The 22,957-nt window shown below is 45.4% G+C and overlaps 1 protein-coding gene across 1 annotated transcript in view; it reads left to right on the top strand.

Annotated features, from left to right (window-relative positions):
• The first annotated feature begins 227 nt into the window (after nucleotides 1–227).
• LOC137095250 (WD repeat domain phosphoinositide-interacting protein 2) overlaps nucleotides 228–22,957 on the top strand; it is a 56,831-nt gene continuing 34,101 nt past the window's right edge. Inside the window, exon 1 of the mRNA XM_067461708.1 lies at nucleotides 228–452. Coding sequence (XP_067317809.1) covers nucleotides 379–452 — 74 coding nt within the window. The 5' untranslated portion in view covers nucleotides 228–378. The remainder of the gene's footprint in view (nucleotides 453–22,957) is intronic.

The raw sequence follows: 22,957 nt of genomic DNA, 5'->3' as shown, positions 1-22,957 counted from the left end.
TATTATTATTACTACTATTATTATGGATGGCACATGCCTAATATTTATATTGCAGCTTCCCCCCTTTGCTGCTACAGCTGTGACTGGACTCAATGCACATGCGTAGAAAAAGCTCAGCCTAGCAACATGCTTGAGGGAACCGGCGCATGCGCACCGAGGCGGAGGAACCCATGGTCTCCAGGGCGCATGCGTAGCGGCAGTGAGGCGGCTTCTGGGGGAAAAAGTGGGCGGGGCGGCGCATGCGCGTTGAGGCCGCGGCCGCTACCGAGGCGTCAACAAGGCGCTGTGGTGAGGGATGGAGCGGAACAAGGCCCGGAGCCTCCGACGAGGCTGAGGCCGGGGACGGAGGAGGAGGAGGAGCCCCCGGAGGGAAGCGCCATGAACCTGGCCAGCCAGAGCGGCGAGGCCTACGCCGGCCAACTGCTCTTCGCCAACTTCAACCAGGACAATACGTAAGCAGGGGGCGTGGCCAGAGGGAGGGGGCGTGGCCAGGGAAGGAGGGGGCGTGGTCCAAAAGGAGGGGGCGTGGCCAGTGGCTGAACCCTCACCTGTGTTGCCTTCCTTGGCCCTTGGGGCTAGTCACACTCTCTCAGCCTCAGAGGAGGACCCTCTGAATGAAATTTGCCTATGACAAGGCTTGGAAGAGAACTCAAGGTTGTTTACCATGATATAAATAAATTCATAATAATAATAATAATAATTTATACCCTGCTTAATCTGCCCCAGATTAAGCCGCTGAGCTGCTGAACTTGCTGACCGAAAGGTCGCAGGTTCGAATCCGGGGAATGGGGGTGAGCTCCTGCTGTTAGCTCCAGCTTCTGCCAACCTAGCAGTTTGAAAACATGCAAATATGAGTATTCATTTATTTACGACATTTGTATGCCCCCTTCTTTTTATTATTATTATTATTAAACTTTATTTGTACCCCGCTAGCATCTCCCGAAGGACTCGATGCGGCTTACAAAGGCCAAGGCCTCAACATAACAACAAACAATAACGATGCAAGCAAATTAAAACATAAGCAATAACACAACAAAACGTAACACTATTACACAATAAAATCAGGGCCGGGCCAATGATGGGTACAGGTTAAAAGTGCTGGGTGTGTGAGGTGGTATGTTGGAGTTCTGGGCAAGTGCAATGTGCAGAGAGTATTAAACTCTGATAAAGTGTTTCTGGGACAAAGTGCTGGAGGTTATCCTATTCTGGAAAGGCACATCGGAATAGCCAAGTCTTCAAGTTCTTCCTAAAGACTGCCAACGTGGGTGCTAGTCTAATGTCTTTGGGGAGGGTGTTCCAAAGTCGGGGGGCAACCACAGAGAAGGCCCTGTCCCTCGTCCCCACCAAGCGTGCCTGCAACGCAGGTGGGAACACGAGCAGGGCCTCTCCGCACTTCACATCTTGAAGGCGACTCAGAGCAGCTTACAAGATATAGAATCATAGAATCAAAGAGTTGGAAGAGACCTCATGGGCCATCCAGTCCAACCCCATTCTGCCAAGAAGCAGGAATATTGCATTCAAATCACCCCACACAGATGGCCATCCAGCCTCTGTTTAAAAGCTTCCAAAGAAGGAGACTCCACCACACTCCAGGGCAGAGAGTTCCACTGCTGAATGGCTCTCACAGTCAGGAAGTTCTTCCTCATGTTCAGATGGAATCTCCTCTCTTGTAGTTTGAAGCCATTGTTCCATTGCATCCTAGGCTAAACATGCCCAGCTCCTTAAGCCGTTCCTCATAGGGCTTGTTCTCCAGACCCTTGATCATTTTACCTGTGAGGATGCTTGCCATAGATGCAGGCGAAACGTCAGGAGAAATGCCTCTAGAACATGGCTCTATAGCCCGAAAAAACCCACAAGAACCTAGATAGATAGATAGATAGATAGATAGATATCTCATGTGCATTTATTTATTTATTTATTTATTTACGACACTTGTATGCCGCCCTTCTCACCCTGAAGGGGACTCAGAGTGGCTTACAATATATATATATATATATATATATATATATATACACACACACACATACACACACACACACACATACAATATATTATATTATTAGCATAGCACAATGTTGTTGTTCATTTGTTTAGTCGTCTCCGACTCTTCGTGACCTCATGGACCAGCCCACGCCAGAGCTCCCTGTCGGCCGTCACCACCCCCAGCTCCTTCAAGGTCAGTCCAGTCACTTCAAGGATGCCATCCATCCATCTTGCCCTTGGTCGGCCCCTCTTCCTTTTGCCTTCCACTTTCCCCAGCATCATTCCCTTCTCTAGGCTTTGCTGTCTCCTCATGATGTGGCCAAAGGACTTCAACTTTGTCTCTAGTCTCCTTCTCTCCAATGAGCAGTCGGGCTTTCTTTCCTGGAGGATGGACTGGCATAGCACAATATCAGCATTATACATTACTATATTGGACTATACCGTTATATTGTAATATTGTTAGTAATATTACATGTAATATAAATGTATAATTACAATATTTTTATTATTACTAGTATTGAGTAGATCGATAGGTACTGCTCCAATGGGAAGGTAATGGCACTCCATGCAGTCATGCCAGTGGCCACATGACCTAGGAGCTGTCCATGGGCAACGCCGGCTCTTAAGCTTAGAAATGGAGATGAGCACCACCTGCCAGAGCCGGAAAGGAGTAGACTTAATGTCAGTGGGAAACTTTTACATCTATTTTTTAATGTGGTGATACTAATATATTAAATATAATTACTACTGATGGTATATGATATGCTGTTTTTCCTCATCCAACCCATTACCCGCTCCAGACATTCATTCAAAAGAGACATTATTATTTACTTTATTTGTATACCGCTTTTCTCAGCCAATTAGGCGACTCAGAGCGGTTAACAACAAGAAGCGGCAAAAATTCAATGCAAACATCATACAGCCATTTAAAAGACAATTAACACAATAATACACTAAGCAAATAACATCAATAACCATCAATAAACAGCTCACTAGCGTCTCATAACTAAAATCATAATCCAAGTTCGTCATCCGTTGTTCCGATTCCTATGATTCATTGTAATTCATTGCACTGCCTATTCAAACGCCTGTTCAAATAACCAGGTTTTCACTTTCTTCCAAAATGCCATTAATGAGGGGGCTGATCTGATGTCTGTGGGTAGGGCGTTCCACAGCCGAGGGGCCACCACCGAGAAGGCCCTGTCCCTCGTCCCCGCCAACCGCGCCTGAGTTGCAGGCGGTATCGAGAGCAGAGCCTCCCCAGAAGATCTTAAAGTCCTGGTGGGTTCATAGGCGGAGATGCGTTCGGATAGGTAACTTGGGCCAGAACCGTTTAGGGCTTTATAGGCCAACGCCAGCACTTTGAATTGTGCCCGGTAGCAAATTGGCAGCCAGTGGAGCTGGCACAACAGAGGAGTTGTATGCTCCCTGAATGCCGCTCCTGTTAGTATCATGGCTGCCGAGCATTGGACTAGTTGAATCTTCCGAGCAGTCTTCAAAGGCAACCCCACGTAGAGTGCGTTGCAGTAGTCTAAACGTGCTAATAATGTTGTTTTTAAAATTTATTACCCGCCTCTCTTTAACGGCTCAAGTTCCAGTGGAAACCCCCCTGGGTGAACTTGGGTGGGTCACACACTCTCAGCCTCAAGTGTTAAAAGACACACAAACCTGGATTTGAATTGGCCCACGCCGGATTTTAACCACATCTTTTCATTCTTTTGTTGACACACCAGCTGTTTCGTATATCGGTCTTATCTTTCTCAAATACAGAGGAGTCAAGATGTAGCTTGGGTTCTTTGTTTTCAAAAGGAAAGAAAAAAAACACCAGCTTGGAATCGTGGCTTTGTAGTAGTCGACAAAAACTACTCCTTTCTCCCACGTTTCCTATAGGTAATCAACGTTAGGAAGAACATTTTGACGGTGTGGGATGTGGGAGTCCATTGGACTCTCTGTCTCAGGACGTCCTAGGACTAGGAGACACGAAACAATGGCTTCAAACTACAAGAAAGGAGATTCCATCTGAACATTAATAATAATAATAATAAATAATAAAATTTTATTTGTACCCCGCTACCATTTCCCAAGGGACTCGGTGCAACTTACATGAGGCCGAGCCCAAAAACAACAATACAAGCAGTAATAACAACAATACAAGCAATTAAAGTAAAACATGAGCAATAAAATAACAAAACATAACAATAAGACAACACACAATTAAAAACTAAGGGAAGGCCAAATGTAGAATTAAAATTGAGAATAATGCTGGAACATGGGCGAAAAAGTGACGGGGCATTTGTGGAAAACATACAAGCAGACCTAAAATGATGTAAAGTGCTTTGGAGGACAAAGTGCTATGGAATCATTATTCTGGGAGGCACACTGAACAACCAGCTCCTCCTAAAGACTGCCAGAGTTGGGGCATGCCTGATGTCCTTAGGAAGTGAGTTCCAGAGTCGAGGGGCCACCACCGAAAAGGCCCTCTCTCTCTCGTCCCCACCAATCGTGCCTGCGATGCAGGTGGGATCGCAAGCAGGGCCATTTCAGAAGAACTTTAGGAAGAACTTCCTGTGAGAGCCGTTCAGCAGTGGAACTCTCTGCCCCGGAGTGTGGTGGAGGCTCCTTCTTCGGAAGCTTTTAAACAGAGGCTGGATGGCCATCTGTCCAGGGTGCTTTGAATATAATATTCCTGATTCATGGCCCATGAGGTCTCTTCCAACTCTATGATTCTATGATTTTTCAGTCAAGGCTAGATGGACATCTGTCAGGAGTGCTTCGATTGTGCTTTTCCTGCCTGGCGAAATGGGTTTGGACTGGATGGCCCTTGGGGTCTCTTCCAACTCTATTGAAATGACAAAAGGCAAAACAATTCATCCAGTTTGGTGTTATTGTTGACGTATAGGATTAATACCTTGAAGGAGCTGGGGGTGGTGACGACTGACAGGGAGCTCTGGCGTGGACTGGTCTATGAAGTCACAAAGAGTCGGAAACGACTGAACGAATGAACAACAACAAAGGATTAAAACAGCGAAGAAGTAGATTTCAGTCTCCATTCAGCCATGAACTCATTTGTAAATCAGACCCCTTCTAAGTAGATTATCTGATTTGAACTGGATTATATGGCAATGTAGACTCAGGGCCTTTCCACACAGCCCTATATCCCAGAATATCAAGGCAAGAAATCCCACATTATCTGAGTGTGGACTCAGATAACCCAGTTCAAAGCAGATATTGTGGGATTTTCTGCCTTGCTATTCTGGGATACAGGGCTGTGTGGAAGGGCCCTCAGATAATTCATTTCAAAGCAGATAATGTGGATTCTCTCCTTTGATAACCTGGATTTTATGGCAGTGTAGAAGGTGCCTCTATGTCATTGTGAGGAAACAAGGAGAGGGAAGGGACAATTACGAATGCCAGCTTGTGTTCTTTCAAAGAATTTGGGTGTGAACAGATAAAGGGGAATGCATACTGGTTGAGAAATTGGGCGTTATAAGTCAGTCTGGAGGGCACCAGATAATAATAATAATAATAATAATAATAATAATAATGTATTGTCGAAGGCTTTCATGGCCGGAATCACTGGGTTGTTGTAGGTTTTTCCGGGCTATATGGCCATGTTCTGGAGGCAATTTTTCTCCTGACGTTTCGCCTGCATCTATGGCAAGCATCCTCAGAGGTAGTGAGGTCTGTTGGAAGTAGGAAAAATGGGTTTATATATCTGTGGAATGACCAGGGTGAGACAGAGGACCCCTGTCTGCTGGGGCTAGCTGTGAATGTTTCAGCTGATCACCTTGATTAGCATTCAATGGCTTGGAAGTGCCCGGGGGAATCCTTTGTTGAGAGTGATTTTATGTGCCTGTTTGTTTCCCCTCTGTTGTTTTGCTGTTGTGATTTTTGAGTCCTTTAATACTGGTAGCCAGATTTTGTTCATTTTCATGGTTTCTTCCTTTCTGTTGAAATTGTCCACATGCTTGTGGATTTCAATGGCTTCTCTGTGTCGTCTGACATGGTGGTTGTGAGAGTGGTCCAGCACTTCTGTGTTCTCAAATAATATGCTGTGTCCAGGTTGGTTCATCAGGTGCTCTGCTATGGCCCCAGCAGACAGGGGGTCCTTTGTCTCACCCTGGTCATTCAACAGATATATAAACCCATTTTTCCTACTTCCAACAGACCTCACTACCTCTGAGGATGCTTGCCATAGATGCAGGCGAACCGTCAGGAGAAAAATTGCTTCCAGAACATGGCCATATAGCCCGGAAAAACCTACAACAACCCAGTAATAATACTCTTCAAAGACTCTGGCACAAGACAGGAAAGGTGGTCCCAGTGGTGACCTCCACACTGGGTGCAGTGCCTAAAGACCTTGGCCTGCACTTAAACACAATGGGTGCTGACAAAATTACCATCTGCCAGCTGCAAAAGGCTACCTTACTGGGATCTTCACCCATTATTCGCTGATATATCACACAGTCCTAGACAATTGGGAAGTGTCCGACATGTGTGATCCAATACAACAGCCAGCAGAGTGATCTTGTCTGCTTATTTATTTATTTATTTGTCGTCAATTATATTACATTTCTAACAGAACAAAGCAAACAAACAGATAATATACAGCATTTGTGAGTTTGGTAGTTGGTTAAATGTCCTTTGACCAGTATCTGGCCACTTGGAGTGCCTCTGGTGTTGCTGCAAGAAGGTCCTCCATGGTGCATGTGGCAGGGTTCAGGTTGCATTGCAGCAGGTGGTCAGTGGTTTGCTCCTCTCCACATTTGCATGTCGAGGATTCCAGTTTGTAGCCCCATTTCTTGAGGTTGGCTCTGCATCTCATGGTGCCAGAGCGCAGTCTGTTCAGCGCCTTCCAAGTCGCCCAGTCCTCTGTGTGCCCAGGGGGGAGCCTCTCATTTGGTATCAGCCATTGGTTGAGGTTCTGGGTTTGAGCCTGCCACTTTTGGACTCTCGCTTGCTGAGGTGTTCCAGCAAGTGTCTCTGTAGATCTTAGAAAACTATTTCTAGATTTAAGTCGTTGACATGCTGGCTGATACCCAAACAAGGGATGAGCTGGAGATGTCTCTGCCTTGGTCCTTTCACTATTGGCTGCTACTTCCCGGCGGATATCAGGTGGTGCAATACCGGCTAAGCAGTGTCATTTCTCCAGTGGTGTAGGGCGCAGACACCCCGGGATAGAGCCACATCCACTGTTGTAGTTTGGTGAGATGAGTTCCACACTGGGCATGCATACTCCGCAGCAGAGTATCACAGCGCAAGGGCGGATGTCTTCACTGTATCTGGTTGTGATCCCCAGGTTGTGCCAGTCATCTTGTCTCGTTGTGTTTCAAATAATAATAATAATAATAATAATAATAATTTTGTATTTTTTTTTGTATTGTAATCTGTTGTTCGGGCTTGGCCCCATGTAAGCCGCTCCGAGTCTCCATTGGGGGAGATGGTGGCGGGGTATAAATAAAGATGATGATGATTATTATTATTATTAAAAAATTGGCTGTCAGTCCCTGATGAGTTTTCAGAGGAGAAAGAAATACTTGGGCCCAAGTATGGAACCAAACGTCACATATTGTTGGGTGGAATTGCTGGCCTCCACATGGACCAGTGCATTTCAAAAAATACACTCATTTTCAAGTAAATGTGAATTGGATTGTGGACAATTGAATTGTCGTTGGGTGATAAGGTTTTGAAGGGGGGCAGCTATAATTCTGCTTCGTATAGGAACATTTTATAATTCAATCTATGACAAATCTAGTTTGGAATTACCCTGGGAAGGAAAGCAGGGGGGGATCTGCCTTCCCGTTCGGCAGACAGTTCTGGACTATACGAGTCCCTGATCTGATTATGTCTAGGAAAACCTTGATATGAGATGACTGGCTCTGCAAGTATGAGATTACCCACTTGGGCTTCTGCATGATTGCATTTGGAATATCCACGCTGTGCACAAATACAAAGGTGGGATCCTAATCGTTCGCTCGTTTGTGATTATTGAAAGTATCAATGGAATTCACCCTCTTGTCGTAATACCCACAAATTCCCACGCAGTGTTCCCTCACTTATTGTAGGGTTTCCGTTCCAGGAGCCTCCGCGATAAGTGAAAATCCGCAAAATAGGGGCACTTTGCCCACTCGTCAGCGGCCTCCTCCTCCTCGCCGCTTGTGCTCCTGCTGGCTTTGGAGGCCCCTTGGCTCTTCCTCCTCCTTCTTCACCCACCCCCGCAATATGGCAATATGGCGAGTCCGCAATATGGCGAGTCCGCAAAAAGTGAACCGCGAAGCAGCAAGGGAACACTGTATTGGCAGAATATGCAATACGTTTAGCATTAAATAAACACTTTAAAAGATAACCTAGAAGAATGCAATTACCATATATGGAGCCCCAGGTCTCAGCGGTGGTCAGGGGAGCTTTTGCACAACTAAAACTTGTGCGCCAGCTGCGCCTGTACCTTGGGAAGTCTGACTTGGCCACGGTAGTCCACGCTTTGGTTACATCCCGCTTAGATTACTGCAACGCTCTCTACATGGGGTTGCCTCTGAAGACTGCCCAGAAGCTGCAGCAAGTCCAACGCTCGGCAGCCAGATTACTAACGAGTGCTGGGTACAGGGAGCACACCACTCCGCTGTTACACCAGCTCCACTGGCTGCCAATTAGCTTCCAAGCACAATTCAAAGTGCTGGTGTTAACCTATAAAGCCCTAAACGACTCCGGCCCTGTTTACCTCTCCGAACGTATTCTCCCCTACGTACCATCAAGACTACTAAGATCGTTTGGCGAGGCCCTGCTCTCGGTCCCACCAGCCTCACAAGCACGCCTGGTGGGGACGAGGGACAGGGCCTTCTCGGTGTTGGCCCCATGACTCTGGAACTCTCTCCCACTAGAGGTCAGAACCGCCCATCTATCCTGACATTCAGGAAATGGGTGAAGACATGGCTGTGGAGACAGGCTTTTGATGAATGAGACAGCATCCTAGGATTGTGGATGGAAGATGAGGTATACTTGTTTTTAATATGACGACTGACCACCGTAGTTTTTTGTTTTTTTTTAAATATAGTGGTTATTTTAAATGTGTTATTGTAATTATGAACTATAATATTTGATTGTATGTTTTTATGGCTGTAAACCGGGCTGAGTCCCTCTACGAGGTGAGAAGCTCGGTATAGAAAACTTTGAAATAAATAAATAAATAAATATATTCTGGCGTATAAGACTACTTTTTAGCCCAAGAAAATCTTCTCAAAAGTCAGGGGTCGTCTTATACGTGGGAGTCGTCTGTCAGTGTGTAATTCATGTATGATGTGTGTTTAAATGTAATTTTATGTGATAGGATTGTGATTGTAATAGAATTGTATTGCCAGGAAGGGTTAAAAGCAAAGTAACAAGCTGTGAGAATGTGACCCTGAGTTCTTGCTCTGTGAAAGATTAGGGAGTGCCAGAGATAAACTTCCTTCCAACTGCAGTTTGTATTTGTTCCTATCTCTTTCGGTTTGTGTGTTCTTCATGCCTGTCCGCTGATGGTATATGTTGTCTATTTTGAGCTACTTAAGTAAAGCTGAAAACCTGCTTTTACCGGAGACTCCAGAATCCATTATTTTGAGTCTTCTCAGAATGCAGGAGTAGTCTTATATGCCGGGAGTTGTCTTATAGAGCGGGTGCTGAAACTTCCAATCCGGATTGGAGAATCTGTGGTTGCTGCATATTGTGGGGGGAGCTCAAAAATGGCAGTGGCAGCATCCCTGCCGTATGCAGCAACTGTATGAAAGCATTAAGGGTGACACTGTACAAGTACGGTAGAAGAAAATCCATCAGGATTCGTGGACTTAATGCGGTCCCGCATTAAGTGAGGTGAGGTGAAGGGGTACCTCACCGGGAAGGTGTAAGTGAAGGGCGGAGCAAGCTGCAGGTGTCCGGGGTGCCCGAAGTATGGAAAAAAGAGATAGAGTGGCTCTGGGCCCAGAAAAACACACCTCTTTTACCTGTCTGGCCCGCCCTTGTATCCTATTACAGTACCTCCTCCTCTGCCTCACAGATCTCGCTCCTGAAGACTGCAGTGAGGCGGTGCAGGTGTACATGTGCGAGATCTGAGAGGCAGAGAAGGAGGTACAGGAATAGGAAAATTACCTTATTGAACCAAATCTGATGCTTTAAAATTTTTTATTCTTTTACCTGTCTGGCCCGCCCTTGTGTCCTATTCCCGTACCTCCTCTGCCTCTCAGATCTTGCTCCTGAAGACTGCAGTGAAGCGGTGCAGGTGCACATGTGCAACATCTGAGAGGCAGAGAAGGAGGTACAGGAATAGGAAAATTACCATATTGAACCAAATCTGATGCTTTTAAAAGTTTTATTTGGTGTGCGTTGGAAGAGAGGTTGTCTTATACGGTGAGTATATCCCTAAAATCAGGGCAGTAAATAAAGAGCAACACTCAGGAAGCAGGGGAATTCCAGACAAGAATTGACCAGAGCCAGCTAACACCTCCCAACAAAGGATTACCCCAGGCAGCAAGAGCCAGGCATTGAAGCTGCAAGGGCATTCAATGCTAATCAAGGTGTCCAATTGCAACATTCACACCTGCCTCAAGCAGACAACAGTTTCCCAACCTTTGGGCCTCCAGGTGTTTTGGACTGTAACGCCCAGAAATCCCAGCCAGCTTATCAGCTATTAGGAACTGTGGGAGCTGAAGGTCCAAAGGTTGGGAACCACTGCCATGAATCCATATCCTAGAGGTTGACTAATCACTGTCAAAAGCCAGTTTACCATAAATAAACAGGTCTTCAAGTCTCTCCTGAATGCTGTGGGGGTGGATGCCTGTCTAATCTCTAATAGAAGATGGTAATAGCAGATGGTTGTTTCAGATAAACTATCTGCCACCCCAGCTGATCTTCTCTTGCATATCACTTCAGAGGATATGCAAGGTAAATCTAGAGTAGTGTTTCTCAACCTTCCCAATGCCTCATGTTGTGGTGACCCCCAACCATAACATTATGTTCATTGCTATTTCACAACTGTAATTTTGCAACTGTTATGAATCGTAATGTAAATATCCGATATGCAGGATGTATTTTCTTTCATTGGACCAAATTTGGCACAAATACTCAATACACCCAAATTTGGTGGAGTTGGGGGGAGACTGATTTTGTCATTTGGGAGTCGTAGTTGCTGGGATTTATAGTTAACCTTCAACCAAAAGAGCATTCTGAGCTCTACCGACGATGGAATTGAGCCAAACTTGGCACATAGAACTCCCATAACCAACAGAAAATACTGGAACGGTTTGGTGGGCATGGACCTTGAGTTTTGGAGTTGTAGCTCACCTACATCCAGAGAGCTCTATGGACTCAAGCAATGATGGATTAGGAGTTGTAGTTGCTGGGATTTATAGTCCACCGACAATCAAAGAACATTCTGAATCCAACCAATGATAGAATTGGGCTCAGCTTCCCATACAGAACCCCAACAACCAACGGAAAATGCTGTGTTTTGTGATGGTCTTTGGCGACCCCTCTGAGACCCCCTCGTGACCCCCTCGTGACCCCCTGAGGGGTCCTGACCCCCAGGTTGAGAAACACTGATCTAGAGAATGCTGATGGTGACCTCCAAGCCATTGTCTTTTTCTTCCAGATCTGGTAGTGTTTGTGGAGTCTTGGTCTGTAACTTTACAAATCCTTCAGAGTGTAAAGCAAGGATGGCACTGAACTACTAAGGAGAGAATCCTAAGGGAAGGCTGTGGTGCGACTCAAAAGGTTGTCAATGAAGCAGCAACTTGTGGGTCATTCTTTGGTAATCACTAGGGAAGAATCCTGCCCAGATGAAGTGAATCACAGGAAATGATCAGGAGAATTGTGCAATGGGCTGCTGGGAATGACTGTTCCCTTTGTGTGCATACTCCTCTTAACCACGTAGGAGTATTCTTTACATTGAACCTGAGTGACTCCTTCAGATTAAAGGGTCTCATTGTTCTGGGAATTCCCACCTCAGAAATGTAACCCTCAATGCACTATCTCTACTCATATGGCCAGTGTATGTGATCTTCTAAAGTCTAGAAGTGTTTGATGGTGAGGATTTGAATGTATGTTCTTAAAAAGAAGGACATGTTGAGGACTGACCAGGACAGTATAAATAAATTGATGAATTCAGATTTCTGGGTTGCTATGAGGTTTGCGAACTGTCTGGCAATGTTCCAGAAGCATTCTCTCCTGATGTTTCACCCACATCTATGGCAGGCATCCCGGAGGATGTGAGGTTTGGGTTGTTGTAGGTTTTTTCGGGCTATATGGCCATATTCTAGAGGCATTCCCTTCTGACGTTTCGCCTGCATCTATGGCAAGCATCCTCAGAGGTAGTGAGGTGTGTTGGAACTAGGAAAAAGGATTTTTATATCTGTGGAATGACCAGGGTGGGACAAAGGACTCTTGTCTGCTGGAGCTAGGGGTGAATGTTTCAACTGACCACCTTGATTAGCATTTGATTGCCTGGCAGTGCCTGGGGCAATCTTTTGTTGAGAGGCGATTAGATGTCCCAGATTGTTTACTCTCTGTTGTTTTGCTGTTGTAATTTTAGAGGTTTTTTTTTTTTAATATTGGTAGCCAGATCATTTTCATGGTTTCCTCCTTTCTGTTGAAATTGTCCACCTGCTTCTTGTGGATTTCAATGGCTTCTCTGTGTAGCCTGACATGGTGGTTGTGAGAGTGGTCCAGCATTTCTGTGTTCTCCAATAATATGCTGTGTCCAGGTTGGTTCATTAGGTGCTCTGCTATGGCTGACTATTCTGGTTGGGTTAGTCTGCGATACCTTTCATGTTCCTTGATTCATGCCTGGGCAATGCTGCCTTTGGAGGTCCCTATATAGACTTCTTGTCCACAGCTACAAGGTATGCAATAGACTCCTGCAGAGGTGAGAAGATCCCTCTTGTCCTTTGCTAAACTGAGCATTGGTTGGACTTTCTTGGTGGGTCTGTAGATCGTTGGTAGGTTGTGTTTCCTCATCAGCTTCCTTCTGCAGTCAGTGGTTCTCTTGAAGTATGGCAAGAACCCTTTTCCTCTGGGTGGATCTTGGTCTTGACTCTCATGTCTTGTTCTCGGTCTTGCAGCTCTTCTGATGCCTGTGGTGGAGTATCCATTGGCCTGGAGAGCCCAGTTGAGGTGGTTCAGTTCACCTTGGAGGAGGTGGGCTGCTCAGATTCTTTTTGCACACTCTGCCAGGGCTTTGGTTGTGCTTCTTTTTTGACTTGAGTGATGGTTGGGGTTTTTATGTAGGTATTTATCTGTGTGCAAATTTTCTGTAAACTGTGTGATCCAATTGTTGATAGTTAAGGATGACTAGAACATCTAGAAATGGCAGTTTTCCTTCATTTTCTATTTCCACTGTGAATTGGATGTTTGATTTCCTCTGTTGACATTTTTACTCACTGGGTTGTTGTAGGTTTTTTCGGGTTATATGGCCATGTTCTACAGGCATAGAATCATAGAATCATAGAATCATAGAATCAAAGAGTTGGAAGAGACCTCATGGGCCATCCAGTCCAACCCCATTCTGCCAAGAAGCAGGAATATTGCATTCAAATCACCCCTGACAAATGGCCATCCAGCCTCTGCTTAAAAGCTTCCAAAGAAGGAGCCTCCACCACACTCCGGGGCAGAGAGTTCCACTGCTGAACGGCTCTCACAGTCAGGAAGTTCTTCCTCATGTTCAGATGGAATCTCCTCTCTTGTAGTTTGAAGCCATTGTTCCGCGTCCTAGTCTCCAAGGAAGCAGAAAACAAGCTTGCTCCCTCCTCCCTGTGGCTTCCTCTCACACATTTATACATGGCGATCATATCTCCTCTCAGCCTTCTCTTCTTCAGGCTAAACATGCCCAGTTCCCTAAGCCGCTCCTCATAGGGCTTGTTCTCCAGACCCTTGATCATTTTAGTCGCCCTCCTCTGGACACATTCCAGCTTGTCAATATCTCTCTTGAATTGTGGTGCCCAGAATTGGACACAATATTCCAGATGTGGTCTAACCAAAGCAGAATAGAGGGGTAGCATTACTTCCTTAGATCTAGGCATTCTCTCCTGATATTTCGCCTGCATCATCAGAGGTAGTTAGGTCTGTTGGAACTAGGAAAAAGAGTTTATATATCTGTGGTATGACCAGGGTGGGTCAAAGAACTCTTGTCTATTGGAGCTAGGTGTGAATGTTTCAACTGACCACCTTGATTAGAATTTGACGGCCTGGCAGTTGTTTGGTGTGGCTTGTTGGTGCCTGGGGCAATCTTTTGTTGAGAGGTGGTTAGATGTCCCTGATTGTTTCCTATCTGTTGTTCTGCTGTTGTTATTTTAGAGGTTTTTTTTAATACTGGTAGCCAGATTTTGTTCATTTTCATAACAATGAAAGATTCACACCTAGCTCCAACAGACAAGAGTTCTTTGTCCCACCCTGGTCATTCCACAGATATATAAACCCATTTTCCTAGTTCCAACAGACCTCACTACCTCTGAGGATGCTTGCCATAGATGCAGGCGAAACGTCAGGACAGAATGCCTCTAGAACATGGCCATATAGCCCGAAAAAACCTACAACAACCCCGTGATTCCAGCCATGAAAGCCTTCGACAATACATTTTTACTCAGCCGGCCAAGGCATTGTCCTCTGCAACACGTGGCCTATTGATTCACCTACCACATTTATTGACTGAGGAGTAAAGGGGAAAGAAAAATGTTGTTTTGGTTCTTAACTGCATCCTTAATTGAAAATGGTGGTTTAAATACCGTATTAAGGCCATGTTTTGTATTATTCTCCTGGCAAAATGTCAGTAGCTTGTGCAGATTGCAATGTAAATCAAATCAAATAAGTAAGTGTGAAATCTTTGTCAGTTGTGCTCATAGCCTGAGAGCATCAGCAGACATGTTCACCTGTCACAAGGCTAGGGGCCATGGGCGACGTTGTCCCACTTTATCCTCTCTCTTTTTGGATCAATCCTTTTCTCTGACGCAAACTCTCCGAATTGCCTGGGAGCTGCAGATAGCAAACAGCGTGGTGCCATCTTCAGAAAATGCTAATTTAACTTCTGATTAATGTTCTGCCTACCTTTTTTGTTGCTTTTGGGAATTTGAGCAAATTATTGGAAGGCTCTTCTGTTCTCCCACCGTCTGAGAACTGCTCCGGTGAAAGTGGTTTTGAGCAGTAATTTCCAAGCAGTGTGTTGATGTGCTGTGAGAATTAAAAATACTTTTTTTTCAGTTCTAGTAAAGGTAAAGGTTTTCCCCTGACATTAAGTCCTGCCGTGTCCGACTCTGGGGTGTGGTGCTCTCTCAATTTCTAAGCCGAAGAATCGGCGTTGTCCGTAGACACCTCCAAAGTCATGTGGCCATCATGACTGCATGGAGCATCGTTACCTTCCCACTAGAACGGTACCTATTGATCTGCTCACATTTGCATGTTTTCAAACTGCTAGGTTGGCAGAAGCTGGGGCTGACAGCAGAAGCTCACACCGCTCCCCGGATTCAAACCTGTGACCTTTTGGTCAACAAGCTCAGCAGCTCAGCACTTCAACCCGCTGCGCCAGTGGGGGCTCCTTTTTCAGTTCTAAGACACACTTTTTCTCTTATATAAACATTTTTAAAATGAGGTATGTCTTAGAATCGTAGGTATTTATTTGTTGTGTCAGGGCAACCAGTCAAATTATATTACATTTCTAACAGAACAAAGCAAACAAGCAAATTACAAAATTTGTGAGTATGGTAGCTGATTAAATGTCCTTTGACCAATATCTGGCCACTTGGAGTGCTTCTGGTGTTACTGCAAGAAGGTCCTCCATTGTGCATGTGGCAGGGCTCAGGTTGCATTGCAGCAGGTGGTCAGTGGTTTGCTCCTCTCCACACTTGCATGTCGTGGATTCCACTTTGTAGCCCCATTTCTTGAGGTTGGCTCTGCATCTCGTGGTGCCAGAGCGCAGTCTGTTCAGCGCCTTCCAAGTTGCCCAGTTTTCTGTGTGCCCAGCGGGGAGTCTCTCATTTGGTATCAGTCATTGATTGAGGTTCTGGGTTTGAGCCTGCCACTTTTGGACTCTCGCTTGCTGAGGTGTTCCAGCGAGTGTCTCTGTAGATCTTAGAAATCTATTTCTAAATTTAAGTCATTGACGGGCCGGCTGATACCCAAACGGGATGAGCTGGAGATGTCACTGCCTTGGTCCTTTCACTATTGGCTGCTACTTCCCGACGGATGTCAGATGGTGCAATACCAGCCAAGCAGTGTAATTTCTCCAGTGGTGTAGGGCGCAAGTGGATCTTATGCATTTTTGGTGGCAGTGTTGGTAACGAAATTGGGGTGTGCCTTACAATTTATGTCATCTTACAAACTTTTTATTATTATTATTATTATTATTATTATTATTATTAAACATTTTAAACTTCCGTACAGTGGCCCTTATTTCTCATGCCAGTAAGGTAATGCTCAAGATCCTGCAAGGAAGACTCCAGCAATACATGGAGCGAGAGTTGCCAGATGTTCAAGCTGGGTTTAGAAAAGGCAGAGGAACGAGAGACCAAATTGCCAATATCCGCTGGATAATGGAGAAAGGCAGGGAGTTTCAGAAAAACATCTACTTCTGCTTCATTGACTATTCTAAAGCCTTTGACTGTGTGGATCATCATAAATGGTGGCAAGTTCTGGGTGGGATGGGCATCCCAAGCCCCCTTCCCTCTCTCCTGAGGAATCTGTACAAGGACCAAGGAGCAACAGTCAGAACTGACCACGGAACAACAGACTGGTTCAAGATTGGGAAAGGCGTCCGGCAAGGCTGCATCCTCTCACCCAACCTTTTTAACTTGTATGCAGAACACATCATGCGAGGATGTGCGGGGCTTGATGAATGCAAGGCTGGGGTGGAAATTGCTGGAAGAAACATTAACAACCTCAGATATGCAGATGACACCACTCTGATGGCCGAAAGCGAGGAGGAGCTGAGGAGCCTTCTAATCAAGGTGAAAGAAGAAAGCGCAAAAGCCGGGTTGCAGCTAAACGTCAAAAAAACCAAGATTATGGCAACAAGAATGATTGACAACTGGAAAATAGAGGGAGAAACCGTGGAGGCCGTGACAGACTTTGTATTTCTAGGTGCAAAGATTACTGCAGATGCAGACTGTGGCCAGGAAATCAGAAGACGTTTCCTTCTTGGGAGGAGAGCAATGTCCAATCTCGATAAAATAGTAAAGAGTAGAGACATCAGACTGGCAACAAAGATCCGCCTAGTCAAAGCCATGGTATTCCCTGTAGTCACCTACGGATGTGAGAGCTGGACCTTAGGGAAGGCTGAGCGAAGGAAGATCGATGCTTTTGAGCTGTGGTGCTGGAGGAAAGTTCTGAGAGTGCCTTGGACTGCGAGAAGATCCAACCAGTCCATCCTCCAGGAAATAAAGCCCGACTGCTCACTGGAGGGAAAGATACTAGAGACAAAGTTGAAGTACTTTGGTCACATCATGAGGAGACAGCAAAGCCTAGAGAAGACAATTATGCTGGGGAAAGTGGAAGGCAAAAGGAAGAGGGGCCGACCAAGGGCAAGATGGATGGATGGCATCCTTGAAGTGACCGGACTGACCTTGAGGGAGCTGGGGGTGGTAACGGCCGACAGGGAGCTCTGGCGTGGGCTGGTCCATGAGGTCACGAAGAGTCGGAGACGACTGAACGAATGAACAACAACAATATACTCGAGTATAAGCCTAGTTTTTCAGCCCCTTTTTTAGGCTGAAAAAGTTCCCCTCGGCTTATACTCGAGTCAAGGTTATTTATTATTTTACTCTGTTATTAGTATTATTTTTATTACATTTATTATTTTCCTCTATTATTATTATTATTATTATTATTACATTTATTATTTTACTCTATTATTGATATTATTGCATTTATTACTTTATTATTACCAATATTATTAAATTTCTATTATTTACTCTATTATTATTTCTATTACATGTTATTGCATTTATTATTTTACTCTATCATTATTGGTAATAGGTAAGCACATTTACATTGAAGGAGGTTAGAATAATGGCTTAATCAGATTTGGGCAGTCTTATCTTTAAATTACAGTTGTATGTAAATACTCAAAAACATTTAACCTACTGATGATTACCAGTAAAAGCTAAATTTCTCCCCCTCGGCTTATACTCGAGTCAATACGTTTTTGCAGGGTTTTGTGGTAAAATTAGGTGCCTCGGCTTATATTCGGGTTGGCTTATACTCGAGTATATACGGTAAATCTCTATTACAGTGGTTCTCAACCTTTTTTGACCAGGGACCACTCTTGTACATTAGTACCGAAAGGGTTATGAATTCGTTTTTGGCCAACTTTAGATTCAGTTTGGTTATTTGGGGTGCTGATTCAGAAAATTGCATTGGATAGACTACATCAGCACTAGTTTCTGATACAGAACATAGTTGCCATGTGATCACCCACAGAAAACCATATTTAAAAATCTAGAGCTGATGTGGTCTATCCTCGGCACTATAAGAGGGTTTCGCAAGACTAGTCGCTCTCGTTGCAACGGTGTAGTAACAGCGAGGCCGCGGACCATATTTCAGTTCTTGCGGACCACTGGTGCTCCACGGACCACACGAATCACTGCTCTGTAGGATGCTTCTCTGGTTGCACACAGCAGTTCCTCTTAACATAACTCAGAAGTCAGCTTGGTCAGTGGTGTTATTATTATTATTATTATTATTATTATTATTAACTTTATTTGTACCCCGCTAGAATCTCCCGAAGGACTCGATGCGGCTTACAAAGGCCAAGTCCTCAAAACACAATACAACAATACAAACCTAAAGCAAATTAAAAACAATTAAAGCAATATTAAACAACAAGCAATACACCAAGACACAATAAAACTGGGCCGGGCCAGAGTAATGGGTTCAGAATTAAAAAGTGCTGGAGTGACAGGTGATATGTAAGGATTATAGGGTAAGTGCAGTGTGCAGTGTGCAGCAATCTTAATTCTAATAAAGTGCTTCTGGGACTTGTTATTGGAGATTCCTATTCTGGAAAGGCATATCGGAACAGCCAGGTCTTCAAGTTCTTTCTGAAGACTGTCAATGTAGGGGCCTGTCTAAGATCTTTGGGGAGGGTGTTCCAGAGTCAGGGGGCCACCACAGAAAAGGCCCTGTCTCACGTCCCCACCAGACGCGCCTGCGACGCAGGTGGAATCACGAGCAGGGCCTCTCCGGATGAAAGAAGTGAGCTCTTGGGTTCATAAACGGAGATGCGGTCACGCAGGTAGGCTGGTCCCAAACCGTTCAGGGCTTTGTAGGTAAGCACCTGCACCTTAAATTGGGCTCGGAAAATAAACGGCAGCCAGTGGAGCTCCTTGAACAGGAGGGTTGACCTCTCTCTGTAAGGAGCACCAGTTAACATCCTGGCCGCTGCCCGTTGGACCAGTTGGAATTTCTGGGCCGTTTTCAAGGGCAGCCCCACGTTGAGCGCATTACAGTAGTCCAGTCTAGAGGTGACGAAGGCATGGACCACCCCGGCCAGATCAGCCTTTGCGAGGTACGGTCGCAGTTGGCGCACGAGTCTCAATTGTGCGAAAGCCCTCCGGACACCGCCGACACCTGAGCCTCAAGCGTAAGCGTTGAATCCAAGAGGACACCCAAACTGTGGACCTGTGACTTCAGGGGGAGTGTAACCCCATCCAGCACAGGTTGCCACCCTATACCTCGATCCGGTTTACGATCGACCAGGAGGACCTCTGTCTTGTCGGGATTGATCTTCAGCTTATTACTTATTTATTTGATTTACTATAGTTATACACTGGTCTTCTCACCCTGAAGGAGACTCAGAGCAGCTTACAGATTATGACAAAACTTCATTGCCGCTTTGGTGACACTGAATGAAGGTTTGGGACTTAAAGTAGTTGTATTATGTAGTAGGAAAGTACTTTAGTTCTCAACCTCAGCAACATGGCAGATGGTAGAGCATGTAGGCCAATGGTTCTCAACCTGTGGATCCATAGTGTTTTGGCCTACAACTCCCAGAAATCCCACCCAGCTTGCCAACTGTTAGGATTTCTGGGAGTTGAAGGCCAAAATATCTAGGGACCCACAGGTTGAGAAGCACAGACCTAAACAGTCCCAAACTTGTATAAGACCCACATTTTGCAGCCCAACTGTTCCTAAAGTAACCTGGGACTTTAGTGTAGAGCAGTGGTTCTCAACCTTCCAAATGCCACGACCCCTTAAACAGTTCCTCATGTTGTGGTGACCCCCAACCATAACATTATTTTCGTTGCTACTTCACAACTGTAATTTTGCTACTGTTATGAATCGTCATGTCAATATCCGATATGCAGGATGGATTTTCATTGACTGGACCAAATTTGGCACAAATACCTGGTATGCCCAAATTTGAATACTGGTGGAGTTGGGGGAAATAGACCTTGACATTTGGGAGTTGTAGTTGCTGGGATTTCTAATTCACCTACAATTAAAGAGCATTCTGAGCTCCACCAATGATGGAATTGAACCAGTCTTGCCACACAGAACTCCCATGATGAACAGAAAATACTAGAATGATTTGGTGTGATTGACTTTGAGTTTGGGAGTTGTAGTTCAGCTACATCAAGAGAGCACTTGATGTAGCTGATGGATCTGGACCAAACTTGGCATGGATACTCAATGTGCCCAAATGTGAACACTGGTGCAGTTTGGGGGAAATAGACCTTGACATTTGGGAGTTGTAGTTGCTGGACCAAACTTGGATCTGGACCAAACTTGGCACGGATACTCAATGTGCCCAAATGTGAACACTGGTGCAGTTTGGGGGAAATAGACCTTGACATTTGGGAGTTGTAGTTGCTGGGATTTCTAGTTCACCTACAATCAGAGAGCATTCCGAACCCCACCAACGAGAGAATTGGGCCAAACTTCCTACACAGAACCCCCATGACCAACATAAAATACTGTGTTTTCTGATGGTCTTTGACAACCCCTCACGACCCCCTCACGACCCCCTCAGGGGTCCCGACCCCCAGGTTGAGAAACACTGGTGTAGAGGGAGCCTGGGCAGCAGCAGCAGCAGAAGAAAGCACCAGCTGTGAGTGACGATCTCAAGGCAAGCATTTTGCCGCTGTAATGTATTTTCATTTTCTGACAAGTGTAGCCTCAATTATTCATGACCTTATATCGCAGCATGCAAGTAATTGATCTCTAGCGGCATTGGGAAAGGTAATAGAGGGAGAGAGGTAATGGAGGGTGTGTCCCTGGAAAGCTGGAGGGGGTTTATGGGCTCTTAAGGCAGAGCCAATGTGGAAACTCGGCACGGCGGGTGTTTTAGGAAAGCAGCCTCTTTCCCATCTGTAGAATCACGTGGGAATTTGAACATGGCCAGGGTTCATGTGCACATTGTGATGCCATTATTGCAATGTATCTTCGAGTCATTTCCAACTTATGGTGACCCCCATCTTGGATTTTCTTGGCAAGATCGGTAGAGAGAGGGGTTTGCTGAGAAATGAGACCTGCCCAAGGTCTTTAAGTGGGTTTCCATGGCTGACTCTGTTTCCCAAAGTCATATCCCATTCTCGAATCACAGCACCACATTGACGTTGTTGTTTATTTATTTATTCAGTCGCTTCCGACTCTTCGTGACCTCCTGGACCATCCCATTCCAGAGCTCCCTTTCATCCGTCACTACCCCCAGCTCCTTCAAGGTCAATCCAGTCACTTCAAGGATGCCATCCATCTATCTTTCCCTTGGTTGGCCCCTCTTCCTTTTTCCTTCCATTTTCCCCAGCATCATTGTCTTCTCTAAGCTTTATCCATGGCCCTCATCATGTCTCCTCTCCGCCCTCTCTTCTTCAGGCTAAACATGCCCAGCTCTTTAAGCCGCTCCTCACAGGGCTTGTTCTCCAGACCCTTGATCATTTTAGTCGCCAGAGCTCCACGCCAGAGCTCCCTGTCATCCGTCACCACCCCCAGTGCCTTCAGAGTCAAGCCAGTCACTTCGAAGATGTTGTGTCCAATTCTGGGCACCACAATTGAAGAGATATTGACATGCTGGAATGTGTCCAGAGGAGGGCGACTAAAATAATCAAGGGTCTGGAGAACAAGCCCTATGAGGAGCGGCTTAAGGAGCTGGGCATGTTTAGCCTGAAGAAGAGAAGGCTGAGAGGACACGTGATAGCCATGTATAAATATGTGAGAGGAAGTCATAGGGAGAAGGGAGCGAACTTGTTTTCTGCTGCCCTGGAGACTGGGACGCAATGGAACAATGACTTCAAACTACAAGAAAGGAGATTCCATCTGAACATGAGGAAGAACTTCCTGACTGTGTGAGCCGTTCAGCAGTGGAACCTTCTGCCCCGGAGTATGGTGGAGGCTCCTTCTTTGGAAACTTTTAAACAGAGGCTGAATGGCCATCTGTCAGGGGTGGTTTGAATTCAGTTTTCCTGCTTCTTGGTGGGGGTTGGACTGGGTGGCCCATGAGGTCTCTTCCAACTCTAGGATTCTATCTATCCATCTTGACCTTGGTTGGCCCCTCTTCCTTTCCATTTTCCCCAACATCATTGTCTTCTCTAAGCTTTCCTATCATCTCATTCTGTGACCAAAATACTTCTAATCTCCTTCCCTCCAGCGAGCATTTGGGCTTTCTTTTCTGAAGTATGGACTGGTTGGATCTTCTCAATGTCCAAGGCACTCTCAGAACTTTCCTCCAGCACCACAGTTCAAAAGCATCTATCTTCCTTCAATCAGCCTTCCTTCTGGTCCAGCTCTCACACCCATTGCTTACTACGGGGAATACCATTGCTTTAACTATGCGGATCTTCGTTGTCAGTGTGATGTCTCTACTCTTCACTATTTATTTATTTTTATTTATTTCATATATTTATATCCCGCCCTTCTCCCCCCAAGGGGGACTCAGCGTGGCCTCACATGAGTATCAGAGGATGCTAACAGCATAAATACTATAAAAATTACAATTCACAATAAAATTATTTTAAAACATTGTACGTCA

The sequence above is a fragment of the Anolis sagrei genome, chromosome Y (genome assembly GCF_037176765.1).
Source record: "Anolis sagrei isolate rAnoSag1 chromosome Y, rAnoSag1.mat, whole genome shotgun sequence".
Classification (NCBI taxonomy): domain Eukaryota; kingdom Metazoa; phylum Chordata; class Lepidosauria; order Squamata; family Dactyloidae; genus Anolis; species Anolis sagrei.
This window is presented reverse-complemented; position numbering and strand designations above follow the sequence as displayed.